This window comes from Sinocyclocheilus grahami, unplaced genomic scaffold (assembly GCF_001515645.1).
Source record: "Sinocyclocheilus grahami isolate Dianchi unplaced genomic scaffold, SAMN03320097.WGS_v1.1 scaffold154.1, whole genome shotgun sequence".
Taxonomy (NCBI): Eukaryota; Metazoa; Chordata; class Actinopteri; order Cypriniformes; family Cyprinidae; genus Sinocyclocheilus; species Sinocyclocheilus grahami.
The window spans coordinates 789,952-811,354 of record NW_015505333.1 but is presented as its reverse complement, the minus strand read 5'-3'; the positions used below and the strand labels follow the sequence as shown (position 1 = coordinate 811,354).

General features: G+C 39.6%; 1 protein-coding gene and 1 pseudogene across 2 annotated transcripts in view; one reads left to right on the top strand and one right to left on the bottom strand.

The window, feature by feature from the left end:
- Positions 1-1,762: 1,762 nt before the first annotated feature.
- Positions 1,763-4,395, top strand: LOC107592572 (uncharacterized; annotated as a pseudogene).
- A 7,805-nt stretch (positions 4,396-12,200) lies between these two features.
- Positions 12,201-21,403, bottom strand: part of LOC107592587 (dysbindin-like) — a 28,143-nt gene continuing 18,940 nt past the window's right edge. For both annotated transcript variants that reach the window (XM_016282117.1, XM_016282118.1), the window contains exons 2-4: positions 16,573-16,722; positions 15,830-15,973; positions 12,201-13,397 (exon numbers count right to left, since the gene is read on the bottom strand). In XM_016282117.1, the coding sequence (XP_016137603.1) occupies positions 13,120-13,397; positions 15,830-15,973; positions 16,573-16,722 (572 nt within the window). In that variant the 3' untranslated portion in view covers positions 12,201-13,119. The remainder of the gene's footprint in view (positions 13,398-15,829; positions 15,974-16,572; positions 16,723-21,403) is intronic.

The window sequence follows — 21,403 nt, the reverse complement described above, 5'->3', positions numbered from 1 at the left end:
AAACAAGGAAACAGGGCACACAGACAAGAGAGCGCACGACTTGAGAACACTTGAAGCCGAATGCTCCCATGAAAACAAGACATGGCGGGAGTGTCAGTGCTCTGTCACAAAACCATGAATAAACTAAACCAAAGTGACAGAACCTTGACAGTTAAGAAGAATACAGTTTTTTAAAAAGTTATTTTATTTAAGGATTTCAGATATTTTTACTGGAGATTTTTGTAGTACATTTATCCATTGTTATATATCAACATGGATTCAGATTACATCCGAATCCAAATTGTAGTGTATGAACTGCAGAAGCAGTCACTCAAGCCCAACCAGGTGTCAGTCAATCACCAGTTCATAGGTCACACATAACTGCGACCACACCTGAAACATCTGCATTACCATCCAGAGAGGAAACCACATTTATTTTGCTTCAAGAAGAATAATTCACAAAAAAATAAATACAGCACCAAATACTGACCGTACCTGTCAAACTCCAAAAAAAGCATCAACGAAAAGCCTATACAACTTTTGCACTGTATTCCAAGTATTCTGAAGTCAACATGCATGCTGTGTTTACTGATGTCAAGCCTGTTCAGGGCCCAATTTGTGAAACCAAAAAATGGATGCAAATGACATTTTGTAGCTTGGACAAAAGGGTTGTATATTGCCCTAAACTCACACATTTAAGGTTCTACTTATATTTCTATTTCTATTTATTTCTATTTGTAGCGCTTTTCATGATACAAATTGTACATATGGCAGAAATGTAGGAAAAATCAATTAAAGATGTAATCAAACAGATGATGAACACTATTAACAGCAATTATTATATGATATATTGGTATATTGATATATATATATTTTATTGGCTATATCAGTAACAATCTGATGACACAACATCTTGGCTAAAGGCTCCAGTCATTGCAAAATGACTGAAGGAGAAGCATTCAAAGATGTATGTTACCACTGAACCTCTGGACACCCAGAGACTTCCAGGAAAGTCTGGATGACAATCAAGCAACCTACAGAAGCCACACATGAGCAATACCCCCAGAGTCTCCCGAGAGGGGGGGTAATGAGAGACTCAACAGGACAGATTAAACGGTTATGGCCAGGCCAGGAACAAGGACACACAGGAGACTCACTCAAGCCACCATAACTGGGAAGGCACCAGAGGTAAAGTGCTCCTGCGTTAAGATCTGCAAGAACTTAAGGGGCCTCAAAATACACCAGGCCAAGACTAAGTGTGGGAGGGAGGAGACACAGGTGCAGCTCGCAGATCTAGAATCTGGTGAGACGCAGGAAACCTCCAGCCAGGAAGCACCCCACAGCGCTGGAGATTTCTCAGCACCTCAGTCACCTACACCCCAAGGGAGCATTTCCACATAAGCCATACCACAGCCTGAACCCATGAAGGAGAGGATTAGGTGGCCAAAGATGTCGGATATCAAGGAGTGGGCCAGCTTCGATGAGGACTTGAACAGAATCCTTGAAGTCACGTCAGCGGGCACAGCTGAGCAGAAAGTGAATACCCTCACGGAGATCACGTATAATCTAGCAAAGGAACGATTTGGCACAATAGAGAGGCAGGGCAATATCAAGGCTGGGAAGCAACTGAACAGAAGAGAGAGGGAAATTTACAACCTAAGTAAAGAAATCAAGAGCCTTAACAAGAGGTAAAAAAGCAAGCAGCATGGAGGAAATGGAAGGGGTAAAGGAACTCACAAGCTGGCTTTGGGAGTGCCTTAGGAGACTAAGAAGGGCGGAAAGGATGATGAAACGGACCAAAGAGAAGGAGAAGCGGAGGGCCCAGTTCATAAAGGATCCCTACAACTTCACCAGGTCTCTACTGGGAGAAGCTAAATCTGGGAGTCTGAATAGCCCTAAAGAGGAGGTGGAGGCATTTCTCAAGGAGACGCATAGTGACCCAAACTGCCATCTTCCCCTAGATGAAAATCCGGAAATTGATATGGCAGAGCCCCCCACCATTATGCTCAACATCAATGAACCAACCTGGAAGGAAATCCAGTAAGTGGTTAAAAAGGCACGAGCGGCTTCAGCCCCAGGCCCCAGCAGTATACCCTATAGGGTGTACAAGAAGGGCCCACAGCTTCTCTGGCGGTTGTGGAAGCTGCTCCAGAGGATCTGGAAGAAAGGCACCGTTCCAGCAAGCTGGCAGAAGGCAGAAGGATGCTTTGTCCCCAAAGAGGAAGCCAATTTAGGACCATCTCCCTACTCAGTGCTGAATGCAAAATCTTCTTCTCAGTGCTGGCAAAGAGGATGTCCACGTACATGATCGAGAATGGATATGTTAACACCTCAATCCAATAGTGTGGGATCGCAGGATTTGCGGGATGCCTGGAACACACAGGAGTCCTAAGCCAGATGATACATGAGGCCAGGGCGAATAAAGGTGACCTGACAGCTAATGCCTATGGGTCTATCCCCCACGATCTAATCAGGACAGCTCTGAAGTACTACCACATCCCAAATCACCTAAAGGTTATGATCAGCAGCTACCTGGATGGAATCAAGCTCTGTTTTAAAACGTAGGACTACATCACACAGTGGCAGCACCTCGAGAGAGAGAGAGAGAGGGATTGTCACAGGATATACAGTCTCCCCCACCCTGTTCATCATGGACATGAGCCTTATCATCAAAGCAGGAGAAAAGGAAACCAGAGGCCCAATCATGGACTCAGGGATCCGGCAACCAGCTATCAGGGGTTAAATGGATGACCTTACAATCACAACATCATCCCATGTACAGGCTAGGTGGGTTCTAACAAAGCTTGATGAGGTGGCAAAATGGGCCAGAATGACTTTTAAGCCAAGAAAATCAAGGAGCTTGGTCATCAGGAAGGGTAACATCTCCTTCAAATACAATCTGGTCATACAAGGTGAGCTCGTCCCTTCCATCAAGGACAATCCCATCAAGTATCTGGGAAAGTGGTAAAATGAGTCATTAAGGGACCACAACAATGTCCGCAGCACTGAGAAGCAAGCAGAGGGTTGGCTGAAGAAAATTGATAAATCAGGACTCCCAGGGACGTTTAAAGCATGGCTTTATCAACATGGCCTGCTCCCCAGACTGATGTGGCTGATGACAGTGTATGAGGTCCCACTTACAGCAGTGGAAGGAGTGGATCATAAGATCAACTCACACCTCAGAAGGTGGATGGGAATCCCTCCAGGCTTCACATCAGTTGGGCTGTACATCAGATCTGGGCAATTACAACTACCCCTCTCTTCCCTGGTTGAGGAGTTCCAAGTAGCAAAGTGCAGAGTGGCCATGACCTTCCAGGACTCAAGAGAGAGCAAGGTCAGAGAAGCTGGTATAAAAACCAGGTTAGGAAGAAAGTGGGAGGCCTCAGCATCTCTGGCCCTAGCAGAAGGAAACTTAAATCTCAAAGACATCATCAGAGAGAGCAAGTCTTCCAGGATCTGGTGCATGCACGGGAAGGCAAGACCTGGGAATGACCCACTTCCAAGAGTGGAGGAAAGCCAATCCTGTGGAGAGGAGAGCCATGGTCCAGGCTGAAGTAAGGGGCCTAGAGGAAGAGCGGAGGAAGGCAAAGGTTGCGGGGCTAGGATCCCAGGGAGCCTGGACAAGGTGGGATCTCCCCAAGAGGAAGGTGACATGGGCTGACCTTTGGAGGCTCGAGCCATATCGGATCTCCTTCTTGCTTAGGGCTGTCTATGACACCCTTCCAACCCCTGTGAATCTACATTCAAATATGCAAGCTCTGCGGGAAAAAGGAAACGTTGGTGCACATCTTGTCAGGATGTAAGATTGCGCTTGCCCAGGGCAGATACAGATGGCACCATGACAAAGTACTGACTGTGCTAGCTGACATCCTAGAGCAGGAGAGGACCAGGAAATGGCAACATAAGAGCAAGCCGCCACCTGGTATAACATTTGTCAAGGAGGGGACAAAGCCACCAGGGCTCAATAAGTCCAGGGTTAGCCTCCTGCAGTCTGCCCAAGCATGGGAGCTTAGGGTAGACTTGAAGATAAGGCTTCAGTTCCCAGATGTCGTCCATACTACCTTAAGACCTGATGCAGTCCTTTTCTCCACAGAAGGAAAGAAGATCATCCTAGTGGAGCTTACAGTGCCATGGGAAGTGGGGTGGGAGGAGGCATTTGAAAGGAAGTCTAAACGTTATGAAAACCTGGTGCAGGACTGCAGGGACAAAGGCTGGCAGACATGGTTGTACCCAGTCAAGGTGGGATGCAGGGGCTTCCCAGCCCAGACAGCCTGGAAGCTGATGATAGACGTTGGACTGAGGGGGGCTGAGAGAAAGAAGGCAGTGAGAAGACTGGTGGAGGCAGCAGAGAGAGCCTCTTGTTGGATTTGGAGCAGGAGGAAGGAGTTGAGCTGGCAGCCAGGAGGGAGTGAGTAGTGGCTGGCCACCACTGCTAACCCGCCAACAGGAGAGTGTGATGGTTAAGGGTCGAAACACTTCAGGATCGTTGGTAACCATCTGATGACACAACCTCCTGGCTAAAGGCTCCAGTCATTGCAAAATGACTGAAGGAGAAGCATCCAAAGATGTATGTTACGACTGATGCAATCAAACTTATAGCAATATTTGGTAGTTCTGTATGTTGTTTCAGGGTTGGCATCATCTGAGGTCCTCCGAGGGGTTGGCATCATCACAGGTGTTCTGGATCCAGACTGAAGATTGTGTAAATCCTAGTTATTACGGGATGTCAATCCCATGGCAAAAACAGAGAAACAAATAGAGACATAATTAGCGTAGCTGCTGTTCCAACCAAGCAAAAATGATTTGTTTAACCCAAGTTAAAGAATAATACTGAGCATTTAATCTGATATAACTGCAGTACAAGATTATGAGATGCATTATTTGAATGCTTGGCCAAAGAGATGTGTCTTTAATCTAGATTTAAACAGAGAGAGTGTGTCTGAACCCCGAACGTTATCTGGAAGGCTATTCCAGAGTTTGGGAGCAAAATGCGAAAAAGCTTTACCTCCTTTAGTGGATTTTGCTGTCCTAGGTATACCAAAAGTCCAGAGTTTTGCGACCTTGGGGAGCGTGATGGATTGTAGCATGGTAGAAGACTAGTTAGGTACGCAGGAGCTAACCCATTAAGGGACTTATAGGTAAGTAATAATATTTTGTAACTGATACAGAACTTAATAGGTAGCCAGAGCAGAGACTGTAAAATTGGGGTAATATGATCATATTTTCTTAAACTGGTAAGGACTCTAGCCGCTGCATTTTGGACTACCTGTAGCTTGTTTATTGAAGATGCAGAACAACCACCTAGCAGTGCATTACAATAGTCCAGTCTAGAGGTCATGAATGCATGAACTAGCTTTTCTGCATCAGAAACAGTTAACATGTTTCGTAACTTGGAAATGTTTCTAAGATGGAAGAATGCTGTTTTTATAACATGGGAAATATGATTTTCAAAAGACAAGTTGCTATCTAATATACTCATTGATATTTCTGTACTCTATTGATATACCACAAATTTAATGTTTTATAAGATGCAAAAATCCTCTCAAAAGTAAGCCCAACCCTTTATATTATCAACTATAAAATGTCAAAATACCATTTTGGCAGCTCAGACATATTTTTAGCCTTTTCTTTTTTGTTTGTCTTTGAATAACATTTGCTTGAATGACACCGCACTACATTCCTGTCACTACATTACTGTCATTTTGGTCATGGCAGCCAAGATCAATCACATTAACAGTCTGCAGTTCAGGAACTTACTATCACTTTTCACAAGTACACTTGCTTGCCTGTCATTTTTACAGGCCTAAATGTGCAGTCTGTGGTGAGTTTACAATCATGTGGTAATGTTTGGAGTTTGTTAAGTGAATTCCACAGATTCTGCAAATGTCTGAGCACTACCATAGCAGCATGTTGCAAAAATGTAGTGCATTTCAAGAACTTCACACATTAGAGTCACAATGAAAAATTTTGTGATTTATTCTTTTGTGACTATTCTTATTAATCAATAACTACACTGGAACAAATGAGTAATGCAATATTAATGTGAAGTGAAGAGACGTGAGGCCAAGTATGGTGACCCATACTCGGAATTAGTGCTCTGCATTTATCCCATCCAAAGTGCACACACACACCGTGAACACACACCCGGAGCAGTGGGCAGCCATTTTTTTCTGCGTTGCCTGGGGAGCAGTTGGGGGTTCAGTGCCTTGCTCAAGGGCACCTCAGTTGTGGTATTGAAGGTGGGAGAGAGCGCTGTAATTCCCCCCACCTACAATCCCTGCCGGTATGAGACTCGAACCCGCAACCTTTTGGTCGTGAGTCCGACTCTCTAACTATTAGGCCACGACTTCCATTCTAGTGACTGCTATTAACTAATAAGAAACTCTGATTCACAAATAAATAAGTAATAACATATTCATTAGTCCTCTACTAGTTAATCAGTAACTGCTATTTTTTTTTCATTTCATAATTAATTTGAAACTAATCAAAAACTAATGCAGGACAAATTACCAATGCTTTTTCTTTACATTTTAATTGTTATACTGTAATTGCATTTATAACAATTTTGATGACTTCACTACTGTCACGATAACCAGTCTGTGTTCCCCCTGTTTTTGTGTCAGTCATGAGGCGCGTTTCCATTACCCCTCAAATTGCGCAAATTGAAATTGTGAATTGAAAATACGTCTAATGGAAACGCGTCAATTTCGCAAAAACGGCCATATATCGCAAAAAAGTTTTTTACACTCACATGAGGTGGTTTTTCAGGCAATGCGAAAAAGGATTAATTCGCAAAACTGCAATGGAAACGGCTTTGTCGCATTTACAGGTCACATGGCATATGTAAAAAGTTATATGATCATTCTTCAATGTACTATAACCTCCAAGAAACACTTCATAAGTGGCTGCGCTCCAGTATAAGGGGCTTTCCCTACTATTAATACTTAGACAATTTACATTGCACACGTCTGCGGTGCAGTGTGGCTCTGATACGGCCACTGAAGCTGATTATGGCCACTCAATGCTTGTGTTAATGCTTTTATACAGTCTATGGTTTATTCCAGCCGTGCCACGCACGTTTCTGAAGCGGCTCTCTTTGCTGCTTCTGTAAAGATACATGCATAAGCCTCCTTTGAATAAATATAGCCAAAATCCGTCAAAATCCCACCAAAATCCGTTGCCATGACTTATCGCGAGAGGCAAAAGGTTACGTTTTAGCCTCATAACATTGGTTAATGGAAACGTCGTCATTTCGCAATACTTTTTTATCGACATTCAGAAAATATCGCCAAAGTTTTGCGCAAATCTGTAATGGAAACGTGCCTATGGACTATTTTGTAGTTTTTCTGTTCCTCTTTGTTTCTGTATTCACTCCCGTTTAGATCTTGTTGCCTTATCCCTCTTGTTTGTTCCCTTGGTTACCCTCGTGTGTTGCTATGGTGATTCATTGACTCCTCCCCCTTATCACTTTATCCTTGTTACCTGGTGTTTACCTGTGGTTCAGTGTCAGTCTTTGTTTCTGTATGTTTCCTGTGTTAGTTCTTTGTTTATCTTCTTAATAAATCTTACTGCAATTGATTTCCTTCGCCTTGTGTTCCCATGCATCCAACGTTTAAAGAGATTAAAGAGTATTAACCTCAGACCCGCACATTTTTCAGTCAGTTTCTTGTTGACTAAAATTTTGGAAATAAACTGTTTCATTTTCACCATTAGTCTTTAGCTGGCAGTTGGCTTTATTTAGATAGCAAAGCATAGGGTGCTGTGGACATCAGAAGGGAAGACGTACTCCCAACACGTGATTTAAAAAAAAAGAATACTACATATCTGATGTTCTTGAAATACGAACCCGACACATCCAGTTTTAAGGTCAACCTCACAAAAACTGTCAACAATGGGTCACATTTCACCCCAAATCAAAAGAAATTATTTGTTTTTGCCTATAAAGCAAATTAAGCCTGTTAGTGCTGTGAAACAGTGGGTTGTGCAAATGCTCACAAGTCAAGACATGTCGGAGAGCTTATGGGCTTAATTTTTAAAAGGTTTAATTCTGGGCTATCATGAGCCCATTCCCATTATCTCACCCCTACTTTATTGTCTATTGTCCTGTAAATAAAAGCAAATAAGTACAAGAAAACTAATGCTCATTAAGATTTTTTTCATTGTGACATTTTTTAAATAACAATTAAGCACATTTTCCTTTTAAATTCTCATGAACAAAATCACATTCTCATGAATTTAACAAAACATTTACAAACTTTAATTTAATACTTTATTAATACACCATGCTAGTATTTGTTGTATTGGTTTCTGCATTGATTTAAATTGTCAAATAAAAGAAAAAAGTAGTAGAGCATGACCTTAGTGTTAACAACACCAAGATTATGGGTTTGATTACCAGGGAATACATTAATTTACACTGCATTGAAGGTATGCATTTTATAAAATGTTTTAAATAAAAGTGTCTGCCAAACACTTAGGGGTTTGTTCTGCTGTGCAATGCACGAACATTTCAGCTTCCTTGTTAACCTTATTTGATTCACACTATGTACTTTTTTTTATCATAAAAAGTCAACTGACAAAGTCAAACAGACCCTTAAATTAAATCTGTTTATTATATGAAAACGATCAAGACTTGAATTAAACCACTCAATTCATATGGATTAGTCTTACAATGCCTTTTTGTGTGTGCTTTCAATTGAGAGACAGAAACCTCTCAGATTTCTTAAAAAAAAAAATCTACATTTGTGTTTTGAAAATGAACAAATGTCATGAGAGTAAGTAAAATCCCTTTAATCGTGTACAGAAGAAGCTTCATTTTCTTTAAGCAAATTATAATTTCATGTTTTGTTTCCTTTTGGAAATGTTCATGAGACTCGCCACCTTAATTCAATGTAGTCTCTCTACAGAGCAGCATCAATCTTTGTAAAGAGCATTGCAAAATATTGGTGGTGTGTAGGTATTTCTAAACCTATATTTCCAAAGAACAGCAAAAGATACAGTAAAATGTTGGTAAGACGCAAATGACATTACAAAATTGCAGGTCTGTGAAAGCGTGACGCTCTCAGTGTGGAGTAATAGTGGCCTTGAATGAGTTGAATTTCACAAGCCTTCATGAAGGTCTTTGGTAGATTGATTTATGGCTAAAACCGGTCAACCCACCCATGAAAGAGTCTCAACCTAGACATGTTACACTTCCCAAACCATCAGTAATTAATGAGAAGGCAGTTTATAATGAGAGGGCAGATTGCTTTTTGTGGCATTGTTGGCTGTGGATGCTCCTGTTCGTAACAGGCTATCTTCCTGCACGTCTTCATCATCTGATTGAACGATAGGAGTGTTCGATCCATCCTCATTGGAGGCCTGACTGTCACAGGTGGAGTTGGAGGAAGTGGACAACATACGGGATTTGATCTCACAAGGGTCAGCAATTCTCAAGGACACGTCACTTCTCCGCAGTTCATCCTCTTCTATGTCAGTGTGGCCAAGAGCTGGAGAAGACGTTTTATTTCATTCAATTGGAAACGATTGTTCGCTAAGCCATTTAATATACAAGACATTTCTCAGTGTAGAAGACTTAATGACTGGCTGGTGATGCTTAGATCTCAACCACATGGCTTCAACATATAACGAGTGACTGTCTTATGTGACAGTCTTATGTGTGTCTTATGACACTTCCCTGGAAAATGTTTAACAATAAAAGGGTTTTTACTAGAAAGTCTTTTTTGTCTTTAACAACAGTGTTAAAGTGCTCTAAGCTATTTTTTACGCAAGACCACGTAGAAAATGTTCATTCTACCTGACAAACGTTACTGAAATAGGTCTCCTGAGAAATCACACCTGTCTTTGAGAAAGCCTTAAGCTCTTTTCACACTAACAGTGTTTAAATTACTGTCTTGATTTTGTTTTTCTCCAAACCAGTTAAGCACAAAACCCCACCTGACAGCCGATTCTAAAGAAACCTCTGTCAATCAGTTCCAGTTCATCTCAATGGCAGTGCCTTTGCTGGGAGCCAGTATTTAAACACCCAGACATGACTAAAAAAACATCTAAACTATAATGAAGTAGTTGTTATTTATGTTTCTTGAATTGAATTTCATCAGATACACAGTGACATTTAAATGGCCAACATCAGAAATAAATGAGATTATGAACAGAAATCACTGCTTAGACATCAGTATATTTATTATTAAATCTGAATCATTGAATTAAAAGCTTTCAATGTATGACCCAATGTATGGCCATGGGGGTTTTCACCTGCATTTGACAGGTTGGTGAGTGTTAATTTAAAATCCTGGTCATGTCAGTCATTGTGCTGATTGCATGCACATCGCTAAAACAAATTCTAACCCCTAACCTAAACCTTAACCTTAATTTAGCATTAGTAGCTCATCCTGATAGTCAACATTATTGTTTGTTGCGACTCATGCATCCACTTATTAGTGGATTAATCCATGATTTTTCTATAGTCTGAACGTTTCATGACAGGTGACAGCATGAATGAACTGACTAGTGAAATTGGCTGTGGGATGGGGTTTGCACTGAACTGGTTTGAGAAAGAAATCATGCTTGCTAGTAGACATTTCAGCTTGACTGCAGTGTGCAGCGGTATCAGGCAAATCACTGTCAGCACTTCAGTGCTCACTGCATCACACTGTTCATGTGCATAAAATCCAGCTATTGTCAGTGGTGGTCTCTATCACTCATTGAAAATGATTGATATTGTTTTGTGGCTGTCATGCTAGTCTGAACACATCCAAGGTTGCTATATTTGTTGTGTCACATTCTTTAGCTCTGTATGCTAATTAACACTCTCACGGCATGAATTCGTACATGTGAACAGTCATTCGTGTTTTCTTATGATCTGATCTCATGCCCCACTGACAGTTAAGTTCAGGGGTAAATGTTAACTATTTAAATGAGGGATCATACAAAATGCATGTTATTGTTTTTTATTTAGTATTGACCTGAATAAGATATTTCACATAAAAAGCCCTTCAGAAGATGTTTCCCAGAAGACAAAAAAAAGTTCAATTTACCCTGATCTTCAAATTCAAAATGTTTTCACCTCCAGGCTCTTAATGCATTGTGTTTCCTTCTGGAGCATCAGTGAGAATTTGAGTCCCTTAGTTGTCCTCAGTGTGAAAAGATGGATCTCAAAACCATACAGTCATTGTTGAAAGGGTTCAAATAAGCAAAAGATGCTGGAAAACCAAAGAATTTGTCTGAAGAACAGTGGGCAGTTTAACTGTTCAGGACAAACAAGGGACTCATGAGCAACTATAAAAAAAAATTAAAAAAAAACAATTGTGGATCATCCAGGTAACACAGTATTAAGAATCAAGCGTATGTAAGGGTCATTTTTATAAATTCAACTATTATTTTCTCTTGTGGACTATATTTATCCTTGTTACCTGGTGTTTACCTGTGGTTCAGTGTCAGTCTTTGTTTCTGTATGTTTCCTGTGTTAGTTCTTTGTTTATCTTCTTAATAAATCTTACTGCAATTGATTTCCTTCGCCTTGTGTTCCCATGCATCCAACGTTTAAAGAGATTAAAGAGTATTAACCTCAGACCCGCACATTTTTCAGTCAGTTTCTTGTTGACTAAAATTTTGGAAATAAACTGTTTCATTTTCACCATTAGTCTTTAGCTGGCAGTTGGCTTTATTTAGATAGCAAAGCATAGGGTGCTGTGGACATCAGAAGGGAAGACGTACTCCCAACACGTGATTTAAAAAAAAAGAATACTACATATCTGATGTTCTTGAAATACGAACCCGACACATCCAGTTTTAAGGTCAACCTCACAAAAACTGTCAACAATGGGTCACATTTCACCCCAAATCAAAAGAAATTATTTGTTTTTGCCTATAAAGCAAATTAAGCCTGTTAGTGCTGTGAAACAGTGGGTTGTGCAAATGCTCACAAGTCAAGACATGTCGGAGAGCTTATGGGCTTAATTTTTAAAAGGTTTAATTCTGGGCTATCATGAGCCCATTCCCATTATCTCACCCCTACTTTATTGTCTATTGTCCTGTAAATAAAAGCAAATAAGTACAAGAAAACTAATGCTCATTAAGATTTTTTTCATTGTGACATTTTTTTAAATAACAATTAAGCACATTTTCCTTTTAAATTCTCATGAACAAAATCACATTCTCATGAATTTAACAAAACATTTACAAACTTTAATTTAATACTTTATTAATACACCATGCTAGTATTTGTTGTATTGGTTTCTGCATTGATTTAAATTGTCAAATAAAAGAAAAAAGTAGTAGAGCATGACCTTAGTGTTAACAACACCAAGATTATGGGTTTGATTACCAGGGAATACATTAATTTACACTGCATTGAAGGTATGCATTTTATAAAATGTTTTAAATAAAAGTGTCTGCCAAACACTTAGGGGTTTGTTCTGCTGTGCAATGCACGAACATTTCAGCTTCCTTGTTAACCTTATTTGATTCACACTATGTACTTTTTTTTATCATAAAAAGTCAACTGACAAAGTCAAACAGACCCTTAAATTAAATCTGTTTATTATATGAAAACGATCAAGACTTGAATTAAACCACTCAATTCATATGGATTAGTCTTACAATGCCTTTTTGTGTGTGCTTTCAATTGAGAGACAGAAACCTCTCAGATTTCTTAAAAAAAAAAATCTACATTTGTGTTTTGAAAATGAACAAATGTCATGAGAGTAAGTAAAATCCCTTTAATCGTGTACAGAAGAAGCTTCATTTTCTTTAAGCAAATTATAATTTCATGTTTTGTTTCCTTTTGGAAATGTTCATGAGACTCGCCACCTTAATTCAATGTAGTCTCTCTACAGAGCAGCATCAATCTTTGTAAAGAGCATTGCAAAATATTGGTGGTGTGTAGGTATTTCTAAACCTATATTTCCAAAGAACAGCAAAAGATACAGTAAAATGTTGGTAAGACGCAAATGACATTACAAAATTGCAGGTCTGTGAAAGCGTGACGCTCTCAGTGTGGAGTAATAGTGGCCTTGAATGAGTTGAATTTCACAAGCCTTCATGAAGGTCTTTGGTAGATTGATTTATGGCTAAAACCGGTCAACCCACCCATGAAAGAGTCTCAACCTAGACATGTTACACTTCCCAAACCATCAGTAATTAATGAGAAGGCAGTTTATAATGAGAGGGCAGATTGCTTTTTGTGGCATTGTTGGCTGTGGATGCTCCTGTTCGTAACAGGCTATCTTCCTGCACGTCTTCATCATCTGATTGAACGATAGGAGTGTTCGATCCATCCTCATTGGAGGCCTGACTGTCACAGGTGGAGTTGGAGGAAGTGGACAACATACGGGATTTGATCTCACAAGGGTCAGCAATTCTCAAGGACACGTCACTTCTCCGCAGTTCATCCTCTTCTATGTCAGTGTGGCCAAGAGCTGGAGAAGACGTTTTATTTCATTCAATTGGAAACGATTGTTCGCTAAGCCATTTAATATACAAGACATTTCTCAGTGTAGAAGACTTAATGACTGGCTGGTGATGCTTAGATCTCAACCACATGGCTTCAACATATAACGAGTGACTGTCTTATGTGACAGTCTTATGTGTGTCTTATGACACTTCCCTGGAAAATGTTTAACAATAAAAGGGTTTTTACTAGAAAGTCTTTTTTGTCTTTAACAACAGTGTTAAAGTGCTCTAAGCTATTTTTTACGCAAGACCACGTAGAAAATGTTCATTCTACCTGACAAACGTTACTGAAATAGGTCTCCTGAGAAATCACACCTGTCTTTGAGAAAGCCTTAAGCTCTTTTCACACTAACAGTGTTTAAATTACTGTCTTGATTTTGTTTTTCTCCAAACCAGTTAAGCACAAAACCCCACCTGACAGCCGATTCTAAAGAAACCTCTGTCAATCAGTTCCAGTTCATCTCAATGGCAGTGCCTTTGCTGGGAGCCAGTATTTAAACACCCAGACATGACTAAAAAAACATCTAAACTATAATGAAGTAGTTGTTATTTATGTTTCTTGAATTGAATTTCATCAGATACACAGTGACATTTAAATGGCCAACATCAGAAATAAATGAGATTATGAACAGAAATCACTGCTTAGACATCAGTATATTTATTATTAAATCTGAATCATTGAATTAAAAGCTTTCAATGTATGACCCAATGTATGGCCATGGGGGTTTTCACCTGCATTTGACAGGTTGGTGAGTGTTAATTTAAAATCCTGGTCATGTCAGTCATTGTGCTGATTGCATGCACATCGCTAAAACAAATTCTAACCCCTAACCTAAACCTTAACCTTAATTTAGCATTAGTAGCTCATCCTGATAGTCAACATTATTGTTTGTTGCGACTCATGCATCCACTTATTAGTGGATTAATCCATGATTTTTCTATAGTCTGAACGTTTCATGACAGGTGACAGCATGAATGAACTGACTAGTGAAATTGGCTGTGGGATGGGGTTTGCACTGAACTGGTTTGAGAAAGAAATCATGCTTGCTAGTAGACATTTCAGCTTGACTGCAGTGTGCAGCGGTATCAGGCAAATCACTGTCAGCACTTCAGTGCTCACTGCATCACACTGTTCATGTGCATAAAATCCAGCTATTGTCAGTGGTGGTCTCTATCACTCATTGAAAATGATTGATATTGTTTTGTGGCTGTCATGCTAGTCTGAACACATCCAAGGTTGCTATATTTGTTGTGTCACATTCTTTAGCTCTGTATGCTAATTAACACTCTCACGGCATGAATTCGTACATGTGAACAGTCATTCGTGTTTTCTTATGATCTGATCTCATGCCCCACTGACAGTTAAGTTCAGGGGTAAATGTTAACTATTTAAATGAGGGATCATACAAAATGCATGTTATTGTTTTTTATTTAGTATTGACCTGAATAAGATATTTCACATAAAAAGCCCTTCAGAAGATGTTTCCCAGAAGACAAAAAAAAGTTCAATTTACCCTGATCTTCAAATTCAAAATGTTTTCACCTCCAGGCTCTTAATGCATTGTGTTTCCTTCTGGAGCATCAGTGAGAATTTGAGTCCCTTAGTTGTCCTCAGTGTGAAAAGATGGATCTCAAAACCATACAGTCATTGTTGAAAGGGTTCAAATAAGCAAAAGATGCTGGAAAACCAAAGAATTTGTCTGAAGAACAGTGGGCAGTTTAACTGTTCAGGACAAACAAGGGACTCATGAGCAACTATAAAAAAAATATTAAAAAAAAAAATTTTTGGATCATCCAGGTAACACAGTATTAAGAATCAAGCGTATGTAAGGGTCATTTTTATAAATTCAACTATTATTTTCTCTTGTGGACTATATGTAAACATCTTTTATGTGAAATATCTTATTCAGGTCAATACTAAATAAAAAATAGCATGCATTTTGCATGATCCCTCTTATTTTGGTCAAATAATTAACATTTTGCAGATACTGCAAAGTGTATGTAAAGTTTCGACCACAACTGTGTATATATCTTACTGGCAGTAACTTTACCACTTTGAGCAGGTTTTAGCTTTGAGTGAAGACAGAAAAAATGACCACTTTGCATTCTACAGGAAATGTTGTGCATGGTTGGGAAACAACGTGAATTTTTAAATTGCCGGTAAAGTGACCAGAAATGGTCAGTTTCAGATGACATGAGCAACAGAGACCGTTGGCAATGCAATAAAGTTCAGTTGAGTTACTACTTTGTGCAATTACCATATGGGATAGTGGATCCCATATTACCTGCCACCTGATCAGATACTGCAGTCAAGCAGGAACACCAACTAGCAACCTATGAAAACTTGTTGATGCACAATTAAAGTGAATGGCCATTTAGACTGATTTGGAGTATGTACCTGGAAGAGAGGACGTCAGTGATCCTTCCTCTCCGCTGGCACTGAAGAAGACATCCAAGGCCTCCTGATCAGAGATGTCCATCAGGTCCATCTGTTCTAGCATATCGACGTTCACCTCCATTGATGAAATACTTCCTAAGGGAGCTGCAATAAGAGGGTCAAACACAGCATTTTAGATAAAAAGACAATTATTGGAGGTGAATGTGGTGTATTTGTCTACTTATAATCTTGCATGTGTTTGCTTGTTTCATCTATTTCATCGCATAACTTAGAATAAAGATCATATCGAACAAATGGATTTTGCTATAATAATCTGTGATATTGATCTATTAATATTGATGATGTGTGATGGTAATGACAATTCGGAGGTAATACAACAAGTTAGCTTGCTGTCAGTGTTTTATTTAATTATATTCCATTGTCACTTTTCTTTTCTTTTTTTCTTTCTTTTCTCTCTATCCCCTCTCTCTGAAATACTTGGCATGTGTAGCAATGACATATATATAAAAGTTTTTTTTTCCTAAAATGAGTTCATAAAATTAATTTTTTAATTTTCAAAAAAATCTATAAATAAATAAATAATAAATGTATCAATAGTTTGTCATAGTTTTAAATAACTTTTTAAGTACAATTATGAAGTTCTGGCAAAATGTAACATTTTGACACAGTTAAATTGTTATATCATATTATTTATAAACATGAAAAGAGTCACCCATTTACTGTATGTGTGTGTTCAAACTCACGTCTCTTATAATCTATCTGCAGGTGTGCAGAGGAAAGGTAGACATCCACGTCGTGTTGAAAGACCTCCTCAAAGAATCGTTGTCTCTCTCTCATCCTCATTTGCTGGGCCGACTCTGCATCCTGGACTCTCTGCGCATGCTCTGTCTCCACTACCAGCAACAACAGAGACAGTCACTTAAGTCACACTTCATATCAACACCCATTAACAGAATATTTGCTCAAATTGCATTTGAACACTTTTATACAACAGTTAGTTAGTTCTAGTCGAATAACGGACAAGCTGCACTCTACAACCCCTAAAAAAAATTTAATTATAATAATAATTCCACCAACAGGGGGCATAAATTACACTTGAAATCTCTTTACTCACTAAATGTTTTCAGTTTGTGCCTTCTTACATTAATATATAACCCTAACCCAAAGTTTTTGTTGTTTCTCTAAATTAAACATCTTGAGCACTGTATACTTTAGCCAATACTGTAACAAATAAGAGTGGCAGAATGAAAAGAGAAGATAAAAGCAAAAAGATTTGAAAGAGAACATGCTTTACTAAATATTGCACTAAGACCAAATAAACACACATTTGTGGAATATATGAGAAAGTTTTAGTGATATTATATGAACATCTTGTATCTGTTTGTTCAGTAGGCCTATGGTTGATTAGTCACAGGGCTGATAAACCTTCTTTACTTAAGACTCATTTGACAAGCTAATGAATGTATATAGGCGGTATGTGTATTAGGCTCTTAAGATAATTAAGTATAGGATGCCATATAAACATGTTCGTTTGTGTGTATTTCTGATTGAGCTTTAGTTGTATTGGGACAAAATCACTAACATTTTGTCCCCAGAGTGATTTCAACATTTTCAGAAGGAAAAAATGGTTTAAAAAGACACTAAAAGTAGTCACTCTGAAACAGTTTCATTTGTAATATCACAGTATTCTTTCAAGTAACTTGTCATGGAGTGTCATGTAAACACATATATTGACATCTTGAAACCATGGTACTGCCACAATGCTTTACTGAATGGGTAGTAGTCAATAAGATGTCATTTTTTGATAACATATATTTATAATAAACATATATTTGAAAATATGTTTTACCAAAAAACAGGCAAACATAGCCTATGTATGACGGTAATTTATGCAAGCAATATCGGCTGGCAAATAAAATTGACCTTTGGCCTGGAAGCAGAGATGTTAGTCATTTGTCTATATACAGAGACATCTCAATGTGGTAGCTCATACACAAGGATCTCCAAATAGACGATATGAGTCATCGACCAGCCATCTACCTGACCCCAGGAACTTACCCAATAAAAACATGAACAAACAGTTCTGAGTAATGCTGACTGACTTCATTTCAGCTTTCATCAGATGCAGTACAGTAATATAATCACTTAATAGAGGCAGTATATTAGAAGACCACATTCCTTGTGTATTTTTTCATTACACAGAATCTCTTTACAGTACACGCAAGCAACAATCAAGCTAATTATGGTTGCCAGTATGACATGTTCAGCCTAACATTTGTGTTTCACTGTCCTTGAGAAGTGACACAGGAGCACACATCAGCTCAACTGAAATAACAGCCCTAAAGCTTGCACCACGGCTATAACGTGTTAGAGAATGGCATTCTTTTCCTTTCACAAGTCATTAATATATCCAGACTCACAGAGACAGCGTCCCACAATTCAACCATAATTAGAAGGCACAGGCTGAGCCTGAAATAATTGGATCTGCCTTTTAAACCTGGTCTAAAATAGGAATAATGTAAAGATTGTCTGGTGTGTGCTGGGAGAGCTGATCGCATTTTCAGCTGCTATCAGACGTGTTGTAGAATAGGGCCATCATCCGAGAGGGATAAATGTGAACATTGTCCCAGGCCATGTGATGAAGGGGGCCCACTAAGTTTCTCCATGATACAGCTTACTCTTTTGGCAATATACACTGATTAGGCATAACATTATGACCACCTTCCTAATATTGTGTTGGTCCCACTTTTGCTGCCAAAACTATCCTGACCCATCGAGTCTTGGACTCCACTAGACCCCTGAAGGTGTGCTGTGGTGTCTGGCACCAAGATGTTAGCAGCAGATCCTTTAAGTCCTGAAAGTTGCGAGGTGGTCCTCCATGGATCGGACTTGTTTGTTCAGCACATTTTTGCTTTGTGGCAGGGCGCATTATCCTGCTGAAAGAGGCCACAGCCACCAGGGAATACAGTTTCCATGAAAGGCTGTACATGGTCTTCCAACAATGCTTAGGTAGGTGGTATGTGTTAAAGTAACATCCACATGGATGGCAGGAGCCAAGGTTTCCCAGCAGAACGTTGCCCAAAGCATCACACTGCCTCCACGTGATGTAAAAGAAAACATGATTCATCAGACCAGGCCACCTTCTTCCATTGCTGAGTGGTCCAGTTCTGATGCTCACGTGCCCACTGTTGGAGTTTCGGCGGTGGACAGGGGTCAGCATGGACACCCTGACTGGTCTGCGACTATGCAGCCCCATACACAACAAACTGTGATGCACTGTGTATTCTGACACCTTTCCATCAGAACCACTTTTGATAGATACTGACCAGTGCAGACTGGAAACACCCCACAAGAGCTGCAGTTTTGGAGATGCTCTGACCCAGTCGTCTAGCATCACAATTTGGCCCATGTCAATGGTTTAAAAAGACACTAAAAGTAGTCACTCTGAAACAGTTTCATTTGTAATATCACAGTATTCTTTCAAGTAACTTGTCATGGAGTGTCATGTAAACACATATATTGACATCTTGAAACCATGGTACTGCCACAATGCTTTACTGAATGGGTAGTAGTCAATAAGATGTCATTTTTTGATAACATATATTTATAATAAACATATATTTGAAAATATGTTTTACCAAAAAACAGGCAAACATAGCCTATGTATGACGGTAATTTATGCAAGCAATATCGGCTGGCAAATAAAATTGACCTTTGGCCTGGAAGCAGAGATGTTAGTCATTTGTCTATATACAGAGACATCTCAATGTGGTAGCTCATACACAAGGATCTCCAAATAGACGATATGAGTCATCGACCAGCCATCTACCTGACCCCAGGAACTTACCCAATAAAAACATGAACAAACAGTTCTGAGTAATGCTGACTGACTTCATTTCAGCTTTCATCAGATGCAGTACAGTAATATAATCACTTAATAGAGGCAGTATATTAGAAGACCACATTCCTTGTGTATTTTTTCATTACACAGAATCTCTTTACAGTACACGCAAGCAACAATCAAGCTAATTATGGTTGCCAGTATGACATGTTCAGCCTAACATTTGTGTTTCACTGTCCTTGAGAAGTGACACAGGAGCACACATCAGCTCAACTGAAATAACAGCCCTAAAGCTTGCACCACGGCTATAACGTGTTAGAGAATGGCATTCTTTTCCTTTCACAAGTCATTAATATATCCAGACTCACAGAGACAGCGTCCCACAATTCAACCATAATTAGAAGGCACAGGCTGAGCCTGAAATAATTGGATCTGCCTTTTAAACCTGGTCTAAAATAGGAATAATGTAAAGATTGTCTGGTGTGTGCTGGGAGAGCTGATCGCATTTTCAGCTGCTATCAGACGTGTTGTAGAATAGGGCCATCATCCGAGAGGGATAAATGTGAACATTGTCCCAGGCCATGTGATGAAGGGGGCCCACTAAGTTTCTCCATGATACAGCTTACTCTTTTGGCAATATACACTGATTAGGCATAACATTATGACCACCTTCCTAATATTGTGTTGGTCCCACTTTTGCTGCCAAAACTATCCTGACCCATCGAGTCTTGGACTCCACTAGACCCCTGAAGGTGTGCTGTGGTGTCTGGCACCAAGATGTTAGCAGCAGATCCTTTAAGGTTGCGAGGTTGCGAGGTGGTCCTCCATGGATCGGACTTGTTTGTTCAGCACATTTTTGCTTTGTGGCAGGGCGCATTATAAGAGGCCACGAGGCCACAGCCACCAGGGAATACAGTTTCCATGAAAGGCTGTACATGGTCTTCCAACAATGCTTAGGTAGGTGGTATGTGTTAAAGTAACATCCACATGGATGGCAGGAGCCAAGGTTTCCCAGCAGAACGTTGCCCAAAGCATCACACTGCCTCCACGTGATGTAAAAGAAAACATGATTCATCAGACCAGGCCACCTTCTTCCATTGCTGAGTGGTCCAGTTCTGATGCTCACGTGCCCACTGTTGGAGTTTTGGCGGTGGACAGGGGTCAGCATGGACACCCTGACTGGTCTGCGACTATGCAGCCCCATACACAACAAACTGTGATGCACTGTGTATTCTGACACCTTTCCATCAGAACCACTTTTGATAGATACTGACCAGTGCAGACTGGAAACACCCCACAAGAGCTGCAGTTTTGGAGATGCTCTGACCCAGTCGTCTAGCATCACAATTTGGCCCATGTCAAACTCGCTCAAATCCTTACGCTTGCCCATTTTTCCTGCTTCTAACACATAGGACAAAATGTTCACTTGCTGCCTAATATATCCCACCCACTAACAGGTGGCGTGATGAAAAGATAATCAGTCTTACTCACTTCACCTGTCAGTGGTCATAATGTTATGCCTGATCACTGTATATTACAAAAATATGTTGCAAAAATATGTAGTTTGATGCAGTTGCTAATATTTACATGGCCAAAACGTTCTAATAGCTCGTAATATTAATCAGTTATATAAATTAACAGTATAGCAGACTTCTTTATACAGTATTCTTTATATATATATATATATATATATATATATATATATATATATATATATAGGGGAGATATTTTTA